Source organism: Tachysurus vachellii, chromosome 25, assembly GCF_030014155.1.
Source record: "Tachysurus vachellii isolate PV-2020 chromosome 25, HZAU_Pvac_v1, whole genome shotgun sequence".
Taxonomy (NCBI): domain Eukaryota; kingdom Metazoa; phylum Chordata; class Actinopteri; order Siluriformes; family Bagridae; genus Tachysurus; species Tachysurus vachellii.
In genome coordinates this window covers 10088125-10104691 of record NC_083484.1, presented here as the reverse complement: position 1 = coordinate 10104691, position 16567 = coordinate 10088125, and the positions used below count along the sequence as shown (strand labels likewise).

Sequence of the window (16567 nt, the reverse complement as noted above, 5' to 3'; positions counted from 1 at the left end):
TTTTTTTTATTACACACAAACACTAGATGCCAAAGGTTCAATAAGAGATGCAATTCAAGTTTAAATTTATTTGTATAGCACTTTTAACAGTGAACATTATCACAAAACAGCTTTACTGGAATATCTTCTTCTTCTTCTTTCGGCTTTTCCCTTTAGGGGTCGCCACAGCGAATCATCTCTCTCCACCTAACCCTATCTTCTGCATCCTCAACACTTGCACCCACTAGCTTCAAATCCTCATTAATTACATCCATATACCTCCTCTTTGGCCTTCCTCTTTGCCTCCTGCCTGGCAGCTCCATGTCCAACATTCTCCTACCAATATACTCACTCTCCCTCCTCTGAACATGTCCAAACCATCTTAATCTCGCCTCCCTAACTTTGTCCCCCAAACGTCCAACATGGGCTGTCCCTCTGATGTACTCGTTCCTAATCCTGTCCAATCTTGTCACACCCAAAGAGAACCTCAACATCTTCAGTTCGGCTACCTCAAGCTCTGACTCCTGTCTCTTCTTCAGTGACACTGTCTCTAAACCATACAGCACGGCCGGTCTCACCACTGTCCTGTACACCTTCCCCTTGATTCTTGCTGATAATTTCCTATCACACAGAACTCCTGACACCTTTATCCACCCACTCCAACCTGCCTGCACTCGCTTCTTTACTTCTTTCCCACTCTCTCCATTACTCTGGACTGTTGACCCCAAGTACTTAAACTCCTGTACCTTCTTCACCTCTTCACCCTGTAACCTTACTATTCCACTTCCCTCCCTTTCATTCACACACATGTACTCAGTCTTACTACGACTGACTTTCATTCCTCTTCTCTCCAGCGCAAACCTCCACCTCTCCAGGTTTTCCTCCACCTGCTCCCTGCTCTCACTACAGATCACAATGTCATCTGCAAACATCATCGTCCAAGGAGACTCCTGTCTGACCTCCTCTGACTTTACTGTTAAACTTTGCTGGACTTTACTGGAATATATATTCTCTTAAATATCTCTTGAATTTAAATGATCACTAAATGAGCAAGCCAGAGGTTGTAATAGTGTAATTATAAAATAAGTTCCCTTTTATAACTGTGCATTATATAGTAAAAAAAAACAAAACAAAACACAAAAACAAACAAAACCAAAAAACAAGGGAAGGCAGAACACGAGCGGATTACTACATTACCCATAAGCAGGAGGTACCGGAAGTGCTGCTACACGTGTTTTTATGGCTGTGTCTTGTAGCTGGTGTGCTCAGTAGTGAAGCACAGCTTAGTTCAATACCATTAGTTAGTTAGGTTTTCTTGATCCAACCAACCAACACAGTAAGTATTGTACATTCATGTCTGATGTACACAGTGGTTGTAATTCAGAAAATGCATTTTACGTTTGGAAACGTGCACGTATTTTCCATTTAAGTGGCTAGACATAGGCATATATTATATATTGATATATACACCAGTGTGCGAAATCCCAGCAAAGTTTAACATGTGTTTATTGTTTTTGTCTTAGATGTCGGGAGCCAAAGGCAGAATGCGACAGAAGAAAATGAGAAATCAGCCAAGTAACGTGACTTTCTCTGAGTGTCGTGAAAGCACAGGTTTGTTTAAGAAAAGTTGTGAAATACTTCTATGTTTTTAGCTTTTGAGCTAATTCTGAAATATATCATATCTAGGTCGGAGTTCTGATTGTGTGCAGCAGCAGCACATGAGGGGGCCACAAGAGCACCAAAGCAGCAGGATGAAGGGGAATCAGGATAGACATGAGCAGGCACTGCCTACATACATCACTGGTTAGGATACACACAGTGAAACAGCATTTAAACTAAGTTATCTGACCTGTCTTCTTTTTTATTTTTAATATATATCTTACTTCTTCACTGTCCTTTCAATTTTTGTGTGCCAGTTATGTTTCTCTCTTTTGCTGAATGTTAAATGGCCTTTTTCTCTAGCATCACTCTTTGCCAAAGCTCGAGCTGCAGAAGTCAGTGCCATGTTGAGGGCTGTCACAAAGACGACAGGTAGCTCTCATGTATTTGGAGCTCTGCCGAAGCACATGCGCCGAAGAGCCATGAGCCACAACACCAAGAGACTGCCGTGCCGACTTAGAGAGATGGCACAGAGAGTGGTAGGTATTTTTCTGCCAAGCCCTTAAAGTATGGATTGTAATTTTCTGTTTGTTGTGTGGTTAGAAACCTCATACACCCATACTTAAAATTAGAATGGTTATAATTAATCTTTCCTGACCGCTAATGATAAAAATGTTTTCTAAGGATGTAATATAAAAGGCTTTGGTAGTTTATCACTGTATGGATTTAAGTAATGTACCTAATTATTATGAATCATTATTATGTTTTGGTAAAATTAAACAGATGATACGTAGTTACGTTCATTCTCCAACAAACACCCAAAATCTTAATTTTGGCTCTAAAAGGGAACTGGTAGCTTGGTGGTTAAGGTTGGACTACTGATCGGAAGGTCGCTGCTGGGCTCTTGAGCAAGACCCTTAATCCTCAGTTGCTTGTCTACCAAATACCATTTGCATTTATGTAGAATGGTTTGAGCAATCCTAATTCAACCATTCCCTAAATGCATTGCACACCAGCGCCACACAGCCACTATATACAAATTACTTACTTTTACTTATTAATTACTTTTGAAGCCACTATATATAAAGACCTGTGACTGCATCAAAGTAGCCTACTGCAAACAGACTACATTGTGTGGCAGAAAAAATTTTTTGTGAAAATGATTCATTATAATGATTTAAAATGATTATTTTTTTGGTCAATTTGTGGGATTTACTTTGCTTCAATGCATGTTTTTGCTTATATGTGATACATTATGGTAATGCACACACTGTTGTGTCTTATTGCATTACCTTATTATCTCTTTGTGTGAATAACATCTGCTTGTAGTGTTGTGACCTTATATCTGTTTTCTAGTTGGAGAAGAGTCAGCAGGCAGGCAAGAAAGAGAAAAAGGAGCAGTCAAAGACTAAAAGTCGGCGTGCCCGCCGCCGCCATGGTAGCTTGTTGCTGGAGTTCAACCGACGTCAGCGTAAAAATAAATGGTTAGAGACTCATATCTGGCATGCCAAGCGTTTTCATATGCTGAAGAAATGGGGCTACTGTCTTGGAGATAGACCCACTTACAAGTGCTACAGAGCCAGCTATAGGGCCATGAATTCTGGCTGTTTGCTGCAGGTCAGCTTGCTGTTTGTCTCAAAGTCACTCTTGGTTATAGCATTAATGTCTCAAGCTGTTCTTCATTTTTTCTGCTTTCTCTTTCTTGGTTCATTTATTTATTTCTTTTACACTTTTTATTATTTTTTTGTATTCAGGACCTCTCATACTATTGTTGCTTGGAGCTCATTGGTCCAGAGGAACAACTACTGAATGCACTCTCCAGGCTCACTAACAAAGACGCAGGTGTATATTTATCATCATTTTAGAGCTCCAACACAATACCATAGAATTAACACTTTAAACTTGCATAACACTTAAAAATTCCAGTTTCATGTGTGTTACACTGAGGTCACTGAGGTGAACTACTCCCAATTGTCTTTTCAGTTCAAATAGTCAGTTTAAATACACACTTTATGGCTATGTGTCTTTTGTGGACATGTGACCATCACTCCAATAAGTGGGCTTTCCTCAAACTGTTACCACAGAATCAATGCAGGCAACTGTATAGAATGTCTTTGTATGCTGTAGTAGTACATTTTCTCTTCACTGGAACTCACACAAACAAGAAGCCAACACACACAAATTTCAGCATGACAGTGCGCCTGTGTTCAAAGAAAGGAGCATAAAGACTTGGTTTTACAAGGGTGGAGTGGAGAAACCCAGGTGGCCTAAACAGATGCCTGTCCTCAACCCCACTGGAGACCTTTGGGGTTAACTAGTATGCGTTCTGCATGCAAGGGCTTCTTGACCAAAATCGGTGCCAAATCTCTCTAATGCCCTTAGGGCTGAATGAGCAGATCCCCCCACCATGTTCCAAAATCTATTGGAGATTAGTAACAGCAAAAGTTCAAAAATTCTTATGGGATGATAAAAAAAAGTACATGTAGGTGTGAGGGTCAGGTGTCCAAAAATATTTGGCTTTATAGTGTGTGTGTTGGTGGTACGATGCACATTGATGACACATGATGACCTACAAGTGTTTCATGATCATGCTTTGGTAGGATTTTTTGTTCTAGACGGATGTTTTAGGATGAATGGACGACATACAGACTTTCCAGAACCAAATAAACTAGACGCAGCACAAAGCATCATATAATTCTATTGCTAGTGCAGTGCATCTACACACATGTTGAATAAAAATGTACATTTTATGCAAAAGCTTGCAGTAGTAGCCCACAAATCCCAAAGTTGTAAAAAAAAACTGAGCAAAATGTCAAAGTTTAAAATAAAACTGAGCAAAATGTCGTCATGCAAGAAATATCATGTAAAAAGCGGCAACAGTATATTGTAAGATTGTAACGTTAAGCATAATCTTGTTATTTCAAATCATAAAGTATTTTCAACACTTGCAGGCCCAACTTTTGCAGCAGCATCGTGTGTGTCAGGGCAGAAAGAGGGGAGAGTTATGCTTTACAAGGCTGATCATTACCCTCACCAGCCTCTGGGCCCTGTGCACTTTCTCTGGAGGCCTTGCTGTAATACATCACCTCACAGACAGCTGTGGATCTGGGCACATCCCTCCCTAAAACAGGTAGTGTGTGATTGTGTGTGTACACACTGATGAGCCAGTTGGTACACCTCCCTTATAACTGCTCATAAGGTACAATCATTTGCATTTCCTTGCCTTTCTTCCTTGTTTTATGTTCCTTGCTAATTTTAATAACAAAGTTTTTCAAAGTTTGACGTTTTACCAGTAAACCTTGAACCTATAAACCGTTAATAAGCATAGTAGTAGGTAGTTACATATGACTACAGTGAAGCTCATCCTAAAACATTTTTTGCTCCTGCATGGTAACTCCCAATACTACTCTATGCTGAACAATATACATTTTTTAAACTAGCTAGAAATATCAGTGTATAATGTGTACACAAACCAAAATATTACCTTATTTTTAATTATACACAACTGTTACTACCAAATTAGTAAGAGCACCAGCAGAGATTCAGCTACTACAGATGATATTATTATTATTATTATTATTATTATTATTATAATAAATGTCTATATTCATGGTATGCTACATAGCCAAAGGGTTGTTGACCCCTGACTATCTTATCCATATGTGGTTCTTTCCCAAACTGATGCCCCAAAGTACACAACTGCCTTGAATGTCTTTGTATGTTTTAACATTAAAGATTTAGGCTTAAGGAAATTCTATTGGAAGTATGACAGTTCCCCTGTGCACAAAGCAACATCCATGAAGATGTGGCTTGCCAAGGTTAGTGTAGTATGACATTTGGCAGATGCCCTTATCCGGTGACTTACAGAGGTGCTTTGATGTTATCAAATGCATCCAAATACTGGCTTACATGGTCACTACTAAGAATATCATCAGTCTACAAAACACTGTTGGGGAGGTAATATAGAAAGAAATGCACAAAGTCAACACATTTTTAAAGTGCTAATGTAAGTACTCATAAATAGTTGGGACTTTGCATGCCTTCCATATACCCTGAGAGATAGTGGGACCAGTTAAGAAGTGCTAGAGGATTAGAGGAATCATGATGCAGTCCAGGATGTGCAAAGTGCGGGCAGATACAGGAACCCAGAAATTCTCACATTCCAAATTCTAGTGGAAAGCCATCACAGAAGAGTAATGTGATGTTCAGCATGCACATAGTTGTGATAATCAGGTGTCTACATGCTTTTGGCCATATGGTTGGTGCATCTAATACAGTGGCAAGCAACTGCATATTTTGCTCTGTGTGCATGTGTATCTTAGGATATTCTACCAGAATTGCAGGCAGTGTGCCAGAGTTTTGAGGCAGTGGCTCCTGCTGTTGTGGAAGCTGTCCCCATAGAGAAGCTGGCAGAAAAACCACCTACATCTTCTGACGGAATCTGTAAGCCAAAGTGTACCAAAAGGAAGAGGAAACGTGAAGCTGAAAATAAGGACTATCCTGCCAAAAAAATTGTGGGTGATGGCACTCGCTCACTTACGACTCCTGTTAGTTGGGTGTCTTGTAAGACTGAGATTGTGATCAGGTGAGCAGTTAAAGTGGCATCACATGTATATTTAAAAAAAACTGAATGCAAGTTCTGTATGGTATTTTATTGTCTTTTTTTTTTTTTTTAACAGTGATCTCTCCATGGAAATAGTACGGTATCGTCTAATAGGTCCGCTCTCCCACTCTGTGCTATCTGAGATACTTGTACCAGCAACTCAGTGTGAGGTGAGACGAGTTGCATGTTGAGCAGTAAAGCGGACGGTGGTGCTCATAATGATGCCTCAGTACAGAGGCTAGTTCATTTAGCCTTGATGTGTAAGCTGGTCTTATAAGATTGCTAAAAATAATAATTGTTTTTTTAGAATATTAACAAATCAACTGCATCCCCTTTCTGGTGGCCAGAGGCGTGTAAGGAAGAGGATACCATGTCCCTACATCGCCAGCAAGCAGATGTTTTTCAGCTGCTGAGGGGTATATATTTTTTTTTTTATTGCCATCTCACACTTACCTTCCAGGAATCAAGCAGTTATTAGCTTTTTTTTTGTCCTGTCCATTGGTGCAGCAAATTGAGCTCATATATAGACAATCATATAATGTTTTGATTCATTTAGAAGAATATTTAAAAATTTTGTTGTTTAAAATTGTTTAGGTATAGACGCTACGGCTGAGCTCCCGGCAGGGTGTGTTCTAGGGCTGACTGTAGACGACCCAAGACTGTCTTTGTCTGTGAAAAAGAGAAACGCTCCACCAGACCTTCATTTGTCCCAAGGTGATCACTCATGAAAATGTTACATACACCATGTATAAATCTGTGAGGACATGCCTCAAGAACGATTCGTTAGTCCTATCACCATGTTGTAGAATAACTGGATACCACATGAATTTTTCTGGCAAGTTGTCTGTCTGCTGTTTAATGTGACTGTGTAAGCAAGCTAACACACTTAAAGCTGGAATGCACTTCCCAAATCAGGAATGTATTATTCAGGCTACATCTGCCCTGTAACAATATTTCACCAATTTACAGATCTTATTTAAACATTTGTTCTCAAACATCTCACTATGGGAAACACTTCAGCCATAACCAAGCTTAGAAGCAACAGTTAACAGACTAATCATGGCATTGCCGAGGATATGAAACTGGGAGTTATCTTCAACAAGACCCATCAGGGTACGTCCCAGAATGCCACTGTTTTTGCTAGCGGATGTATTCATTGTTGCGGCAAATGACCTATAATTTGCTTGGGATATATTAAGAAATTGAACCTGCTATGACAAAATTCTACTCATGTTTTTCCTAAATGGTTTTGGGCGGTCTCTTTCATCATCGTGACTGCTAGTTCTGTGGGTGGCAGAGCAAAAGTAAAAAGAAACCTTGCTTCATCCATGCTTCGTGGGGCGTGATGATTTTGGGTAGGGATTCCTATCTCCTGTGTCTTTTTCTAATTGGTGGAGGAGCTGCTTCATTGTTTGTGCCTGATTAGTGCCATTGCCATAGCCGTGGTCATTATATGGGGGAAAAATCTCATTGGCTGATTCTTATAGGTTTCAATCTATTTTATGGCAGCACCTTTCTCATTGGATTGTGAAGGCATTTTTAAACTTCAGAGGTTCTGACAGTGCATTTTACCAAAGACAGCCACCACTTGGGCACCTTTCAAGGAAATTTCAGTCAAGAACATTGTATAGTGGGGTATTGGGCATTGGGAATTTTATAGGCTGGATTTTACAGGGCTGTCTTTGGCTTGCTATGTGATTATCCCCCCCCCCCCCCCCCCACCTCATATGTCCCTGTATTTAATTTTTGAAGAATTGTTAAATTTGTTTATGTACAGTCAATTTGCTGGAATACTTTATTAGCACATTTTCAATACTGTCCTTATCCCATAGTAAAAAAAAATCCAAACAAATGTTTGAAGGAGAATTTTAGGTTATTTGTTCCAGTTCTCTGATTTCAGGAGTGAGGTATCTCGTCCACACTTACAGTTGCACACTAAGACTGATAAAAACATATTTATAGTTTCGGCTGTAAAGGATTCTTATGTCTGTGGAACGACAAACTCGAGGCAGCTGTTTTCAACATTCTGTAGGAGTCCCAGGAAAAAAAGTGTCCATGCACTAGATTCTCAAACGTCCTGCTAATGATCACAAGAACCCAATATCCAAAGAATGAAGAAGGGACCTTCTGCCATGATTGGTCTGTCAACTTACAAATAATGTTATTGGTGCTTCCTGCATCTGTTACTCCTAAGATTTTTCCCATAGTGAGATACCTCACTCCTGTTTTCAGAGACCCTGGGATATTTTAGCTTTTTTAAAGATTTTAGCTTTGTTACATTTTTAAAAGATCTGATAAATAAGGTCACATTTACCAAATCTACTACAAAGCCACTGTTTTCGCAAGCCAAAATTGAGTCTTATTTCATTATAATTACAGTATGGTACAAAGATAAATCTTTGTATCAATAATGATAGGCAACAATCATTTAAACATGACGTGCAACACACAATGTATGTACCAGTGTTGCAGTATTTTAATGAATGATTTTAAAAGTTAACTAAATTATTATTTTGTGGAGAGCTCTGCCCAAAATGGTCACCTCCAAACGTATTGAATGACAAAGGCAATTTCTTTTGTATTGGCTATACGCTGAAGATATTGTGCTTTGGAGATCAGAGGATGAATATATGACATTAGGATTTTAGATTCCTTTTTTATATTTACTCCAATGTGTTACACAACTTGGAACATCACACCATTGGTGGCAGACCATGCTGGTTGTAGATGAGCAAAATTACTAGAACATTTTTTGCATATGCCTTTGCTTGCAATAGCTGCATCAAACCAGCAACTCACTGATATAATATCTATTGCATTCTTATTTTCTAGGCTTGTACCACACTTTCTCCTTTTGGTCTCCTCTTTGCCAGTGTATTTTCAGTCATCGTCTTGCTGCATGATGAAATTACTCCAAATTATATTCATGTAAATTGGCAGACAGGATGTTTCTATAGACTTCTGTATTGATTCTGCTTCTACCGCTATGAGTTACATCATCAATAAAGATTAGCGAGCTCATTCAGAAGAACCAGTGCACCCACAATCCATGACACTACCTCCACTGGGCTTGATCAGTGAGCTTGTATGTTTTGTCCATTCCTTCTCTACACTTTGGCCTTACCATTATTTTCGCATTACTTTTCCATTAGTATTCTTTTAAATGAATACATTTAACAGGATACCGTTGAACAACAAGAAAAATGCCACTTGTTCCAATATTTTTGATCAGTTGAACATATTGTGGGTTCAGGCAAAAGGTGCTATGTTTGTTTTAAGTTCTTTAACAAATCTTAAATGGTTAAAATCAGGAAATGAAATCAGAATTTCAGTTATGTTGTTTTGTATTTGTCCTTTAATCTCGCACCCAAAGTCTTAAGAGTATAACAAGAAAAGAAAAGAACTTGCCTTAAAGTTTTAGTAATATTGGGGTGACTATTTCTGCTGGGCTCTCCATGCAAATAATCATTAAAATAACTGTAAAAATTGTTTAAAACTGGTACATACATTGCATGTTTTTGGACATTTTAAAAAAAATTTTTCAATTCAAGTTTATTTGTACAGCGCTTTACACAATTGACATGGTCTCAAAGCAGCTTTACAGAACAAAAACATAGAACAAAAGGTTATTATAAAGAATAATATAATACAAAATTCAAGATCAATATTAGTTATATTTAAATGTGTTTGTATTTATCCCGAATGAGAGAGTCTGAGGTGACTGAGGCAGCAGTGGTGAGGAAAACCTTTACCTTGAATGGTAAAGGAAGAAACCTTGAGATGAACCATACTCAAACGGGAACCCATCCTCGTATGGGTGATACTGGAGGGTGTGATTTATTCATTTTACAGTCCGACAAATTTTGTATTGATGCAAAAGACCACATGCAATTGGCATCTCCTCTTTAGTATTGCAGAGTCTAACTGGAGCTGATAGATCTCTAGATGCCTCAGGCTAATATTATCTAAATAGAGATCATCTAAATAGATATTAATAGATATATTAATGGATATATATTAATAGATCCACTTTCCTTTTCATTACCACACTCCTGTTATTGGTTTGAAATGTGTAAACTTTTTTGTGTGTCGTAGGTGTTGATGAAGAACAAAGAAGAAATTTGATACTTAGAGGAGTCCCTTCGGTGTGTGCTCAGAGTGCTCTATGGGACAAGTCTCTCAGAGAGAATGTTACAAGCAATAAGATTTCAGAACAGGTAGCGCTCGCTCGCTCACTCACTCCACACACACACACCAATCCATATAGTTTGTTTTTGCATGTATAGCTTATTTTGTGTGTGTATGTGTAATATACACTCACTGAGCATTTTATTAAGGCCTATGTTTGCTCTCAAAACAGCCTTAAATCTTCATGGAATGGATGCCACAAGATTCCGGTCCACCTTGACATGATTATATGATGCAATTCTTGCAGATTTCATGCCCTTTTATGTTCTAAATCTCCTGTTATCACATCCCAAAGGTATTCTCTTGGATTCAGAACTGGTTACTGGGAAGGTTAATGAAGTACATTGTTATTTTCAAGAAACCTCTTAGACAACCTTTATTTACTTGTTGCATGGTGCAGTCAGGAATTAGCCATTAGAAGATGAATAAATTGTACAGGAATGGATGCATATGGTTCACAACAGTTATCAAATAGATTCAGGCATTCAAGCAATGATTGATTGGAATTAACAGGCTGAAAGTCTGCCAAGTAAACATTTTGTACATTATTAAACCACTCCCATTGACCTGGAATGTTGAATCACGGCAGGTTGGATCCATGGATTCATGCTGTTGGCTTCAAATTCGGAGCCTGACATCTGCAGAAATCGATATTTATAAATTTTCTAGTTATCAATTATCCAGTTTTGGTGAGCCTGTGCCCATTGCACCTTCTTGCTCACTGTTCTTGGCTGACCGAAGTGGAACCTGACTGTCTCAAGGTTCTGACATGCTTTTCTGTTTGAGTGAATGAGTGTGTGTGTGTGTGCCCTGTGATGGGTTGGCACTCCGTCCAGGGTGTATCCTGCCTCAATGCCCAATGACGCCTGAGATAGGCACAGGCTCCCTGTGACCCGAAGTAGTTCCGGGAAAAAATTCCGGGAGATGCCACAGTGCCACAGCCATGCCACAGTAAAGATCACAGCTCTGATGGCTGATGTGATCTGACACTTGATAGGCTGATAAGATAATTACATGAATGAGTAGCTATGAACATGTTGTTTCTAATTAAGAACTATGTGAGCTTGACTGCATGAAAGATGAGCTAGTGAGTCACAATTAATTTGTTGGCCTGCCATAATGGCACCAGTACATTAATCACAGTGAAAATTGCATGCTTAGTGTGAAACAAAAGTGTGTATGTGTCAGGATCTAAACAGGATGAAGAGGGAGTTATTAGTTCCAGGCTCCAGGTTGCCAACCCCTGCACAAGGCCGAGTGCCAATTCTGCTGGTTAACCAGGCAGGAAAACAGCTGGGAGAGGAGCGGCTCGGATGGGGGTCCGGTTGGGACTTGCTTTTGCCCAAGGGTTGGGGCATGGCATTTTGGACACCTTTGGTAAAGACAACATTCTTTTTATACATACAGTTTTAGAAGCACTTGGCATCCTGGTAAAGTTTACTTTGTGTACTTTGGAGTCAAATACCTGTAAAATGTAAATAAACTACAGACAAGTTTATTATCTCAGAGTTAACCTGCTCAACTACTATTACCATCCACTAATTGTTTTTAAAAGTGTTTGACATACTAGCATCTCCAGCATTTCAATGCTGTCACCAGACCTGTTAGAAGGTGTGGGTTTAAAGTGATATCGTTTAAACTAAAATATAATTATAATTAAAATATAATTAAAATGGAATCTTTCAGGTATTCATATAGTGTGTGTACTCTTTTCCCTTGACCTATGTAAACCTGTATTAGGTGTACTCTGGTGTACGTGTTGGGGGTCTCCAGATGAGTTTAAAACACTTCCAGAATAGAAGCATGCCCCACTTTCCCCATGATTACCCAGACTGCCCTGCAGGTGTCCTCTTCCAGGAGCAGCAGGAGATTGAACTGCTGGAAAAGTTTAAGAGGTGCAAAAACTTAATTTAAAAATGTCATTTCTGACACCTTGTCTTATTACTGTTGAATTATTGCCACCTTGTTTGATTCCGCAATAATTAGCACCTCTTCTGGAGCCTATTAATGTTCTAATAGCTTCCTAAACAGGACACAACACTTTTGGAAATTCTTGGTTTAGCAGAAACCTAGCATTCTGACATGTGGTGTTGTACTTGAGGTTATTGTTAATGATACATTTGCCATTTCTTTGCGGTTACATGCAGGTACCCGCCTTCCAAACGGACAAACTACATCAAATATGGCTGTGTGGCTCCTTTCCGATGCCTCTGGCAACAGCTGGTAGAGGAATGGGAGGAGAAAGTGAAACAACATGAAGACATACAAGACACCAAGACAATTCAAATGAAAGATGTGCCATCACTCTCAGGAGAAAGCCTAAACCCAGCATCTGCTTTAACTGTACTGAGGTAAAGTAGTTTTAATGCTGTATATTAACTCTTTCAAATCTTAAATTCCAGCTCTGTTTAATAAATATGAGAGATATATTAGTATATAAATTGTTGGTCCACTATGAGCACACTGAAATCTAGATATTGTATAGACTTGTTAACTAATCGATAAACATTCTGGTATTTGTTTGTCAATGTTGCATGTTTGGGACCTGATCATTTTTTGTTTGGCTTTTCTTTTTTTGCTAAAATTGCTTCATAATTACTGTGTTGAGTTGGATGGAGATAGGTGGATGGTGAACAACAGTATTTTGATAGCTTGTTCTTTATAATGCAGTCATGTGGCAGCATGGTGCATACACTCATTCACATACAGGTCAAAAGCTTGAGGTACTGTTCACATCAAACCCTCGGATGTGGAAAAATGTGATCTCTGTAATGTTAATTGTGGCACGGTTGTTGTTGCCACATGGGCTGGTTCGAATATTTTAGAATCTGCAGATCTACTGGTATTTTCACATAAAAAAAAGTGGACAGTGAGTGTGTGTATGTGAATATCGTCGCTGTCGGGCGGAAACCTCGTATGTCCAAATTTGGTCAATTTCATATTTTTTCACATATCGATGCTATTGGTCAGTCCCTACGTGGGTCTGTTATTTTTACAAGTTATTAACCAATCTAAAGTCTTGAAAATAGCTTGAGCGCAAATCTCTTAACTCCATTGGACACTTCAACTGTCCACCTCTTCCTCACTCCGTGGGAGAGATTCGCGGCATATTTCTCCTCAAGAAGAGTCGCAACGAATCAACACGTCTTCTGAGGTAAATGTCTTCAAAACACTGGGCTCGTCTGACAGGAATTTAGTGCAAGACAATCCACTGCAACACGGACTAAACCCTGTGCACTGCAGATAAGGTACAGCGTTTTTTTAATTTCCTGAAAAATAACGGTTTTGGAGATACGAGGATTCCACCCGACAGCGACGATATGTATGTATATTTTCTATCATAATGAATAACAATGGAATTTGTGTACCTTGTTTTTTTTAGTCCAGTGGAACAAGACCTGGTTAAAGGCAACAACAGAGTCGAATTAGTTGAAACTTTTCACTTATTGTCTGTTTATATAATCATGATTTTTATTTTTACAGATGGGTGCCAATAATTTTGTGCATTAAAAAAAATACAACTGCAAAGCACATTTTCAAATCGTCTGACTTAATGTTCATCACAATAGCTGGCAAACCTGGAATACTGTCAGTCATCAAAAGCCTAATGTGTAGCTCATATTATACTAAAACTAAAGTATTAAGTGAGAGGATGTTTTTCTCAATGAAGCTATGGATTTTCTTTGTAGGAGCCGTAAGGTGCTGAGGCAGTTGTCAGTCTGGTGTCGCCCATCTTCCTCACGGACTCGGAGAGCACAGATTGCTCGCTGTGCCTTGCCATTGTGCCCTGCACTTGCTGTGTCTCTACAGGAACAGTGGAAGCAGTGTATTTTGTGGGTGCGTGTGTGCGTTCTTAGTAAGGGGCGGCCTGCGCTTCATGCCATGCTTTGTGTGCCAACAACTGAAGACTTGCAACACTTGCGTGATGACCCCCAGTGGAGTGGCCCAAATGAACCGCAACACGCAGACCACATAAAGCTCCAGCTGAAAAGGAGAGGCAAGAAAGGTGAAGCTGCACTGAGCTGTTCTGGTATAAAGAAAGAACAAGACTGCAACATTCCTCAAAAGGATGACCCTAGCCCTGATCTTGTATGTATTAATCAACACTCTGGAGCTTCTGTTATGCTCAGAGATTCTCTTTCTGAGCCCAATGCATCAGTAACTACAGATCCTGGCCATGTATGTGTTGAGTCTCTTTCCAAACCCACTTTAATACAAGGATTATGGACTGAAAGTCTGCCTAATATATCATCTCACTGTACCCGCATGACAGTAGGCTGGGTGGTACAGGGTGATTTCTCCCTGGCAACAGGAACTGGGGAGGCTTTAGGGTTTGTAAGTATGGTGGGCCTCCTACAAATGCTTCTCATGCAATCGGCAGATCAGCGGGGCGTCGTGCTTCTGCGTAATCCCACCTCACTCCAGTACCGCTTTGCAAGACTCCATATAGAAGCATGAAGCACTGCTTAGTCACTATATCACTAATCCCTGAATGGATCAGCATCAATGCCTAAAGTTTAATCGAGTGTACTAATACAAGTCTACATCTAAGCTCTTTTTTTCCCTCCTGCATATTAAGGCCTTTGAAATTTCTTTTTGGATACAGGCTACATTTAATCTGATAGTTGATAAGTTAAATTCGGTTTAAGGTTCATTTAACCTAATAAATAAAAAATAAAAAATTATATATATATTTTTTCCACAGGTATCATCTGGACTGATGTAATGTATTGAAACATCTGATTTGTTGAACTTGTTTTCATAATGTTTTGATTTTTGAGTAAAAGTTTAATACTGGCAATATCAATAAAATTGTTGCCATTCCTGTAAATATTAACTTGCACTGAATTGTATTTAAATTTTTATTTTGAGATCCGTGCATCCAGATAAGATTCTCATTAAAATTATATTTCAACAATGAGTGGTTGAATGCTTGTAGGATTTCTATGATGATATGATTGTAACCAGCAGATAAACTGATTCAGTTTTGAAGCAGATACAAATACACAGCAAGGCCAGAAGGCAATATTCCAGCTGTTAATCCTCTTAATTAGTCTTCTACTCTTTTGCTACGGTTTTACGGTTCTACTGATGTGGGGTAAAGATAAAAGCCAACGGCTTGGAGAAAATATTTGTACTTAGATATGTTTTTGATCCTGTGCTGAATTTAGTATTTCATTACTTACATGAAACTGTTAACCACATGTATTGGTCGGATAGTTACACTATGAAATAATGCAGTTTATAGAATTGTAGTAGATTTATAAATTATATTAGTAAGTCAGTTTTGAACTGGTCAGAATAAATGGTCAGGAATGTGGGTCACCATATGGAATAAATCTGGCTACACCAAAATATTATCAGATTCATCCATATTACATGGTGAACAACATGGTCAGTTGAGAAGTAAACACAGGTTCAAGAGCTAACATTTACAGAATGTTTTACTTTCTGTTCTGCTTTGTGACATCTAAACATGTCTAAAGCCACTTAGGTTGCTCACTGAGCAGAACTGAGCAGTTCTTATTGAACGCTATGTTGGATAAATATGTTAGAATATCTGAAGACTAAAGAATTATTAAGAAAATGAGTAATTTTACATTTAAAACAGACATTTGGCAGGTAAATAGGAAAGACAAAACTAAGCTATCGGAACAATTACTTAATGCATAAGCTTCCTTCAATCCTGGTGTATTCCTAATGTACAAGATCCATGCTCAGCATGTTCATCAGATGCCATGTGATATCCGTGAGATCCAACCAATTTGCTAAAAATATCTTATATTTCAAAACATTTTAAGCTGACCCTTAAAACATAACTATAGGACATCGAAGTACAACCGCAATTAAACTGCTGTACAAAGAAGTACAACTTCAGCGAAGTTAAATACAAACGTAAGATTGCAATAGAATAGATACAGTATAACTGCAAGTACAAATGTAGGTTTGCAATATAATAATTCTTACACATACAAACACATGAATGAACTAGTGTGATTGTAACAGAGCAATATTTGGAAAATGATGTGCAAAAAAAGCAGACAGCAAGGAAGGAGTTAAGATCCCCCCCCCACACACACGTTAGAGTTCTAGGTTTTAAGAGGACTTTCCATAGAAATAATGATTTTTATACTGTACAGTGTGTGTGTGTGTGTGGGGGGAAGCTATTGGGAGAGTAATCCCTGTCATGCAAATAAC

At 38.8% G+C, this 16567-nt stretch overlaps 2 protein-coding genes across 2 annotated transcripts in view; one reads left to right on the top strand and one right to left on the bottom strand.

Annotated features, from left to right (window-relative positions):
• Positions 1-130: 130 nt before the first annotated feature.
• The window catches only part of LOC132840435 (uncharacterized), a 370465-nt gene continuing 354028 nt past the window's right edge, over positions 131-16567 (bottom strand). The window contains exon 2 of the mRNA XM_060862083.1: positions 131-725. Within this exon, the coding sequence (XP_060718066.1) occupies positions 153-725 (573 nt within the window). The 3' untranslated portion in view covers positions 131-152. The remainder of the gene's footprint in view (positions 726-16567) is intronic.
• On the top strand, positions 1195-15287 carry pop1 (POP1 homolog, ribonuclease P/MRP subunit). The gene is made up of 16 exons (XM_060862063.1): positions 1195-1315; positions 1503-1590; positions 1666-1782; positions 1942-2117; positions 2935-3195; positions 3333-3420; positions 4530-4708; positions 5901-6163; positions 6258-6351; positions 6489-6597; positions 6776-6895; positions 10277-10398; positions 11558-11746; positions 12110-12264; positions 12517-12720; positions 14059-15287. Exons 2-16 carry the CDS (start codon positions 1503-1505, stop codon positions 14825-14827), a joined length of 2934 nt encoding a protein of 977 aa, XP_060718046.1. The 5' UTR covers positions 1195-1315; the 3' UTR covers positions 14828-15287.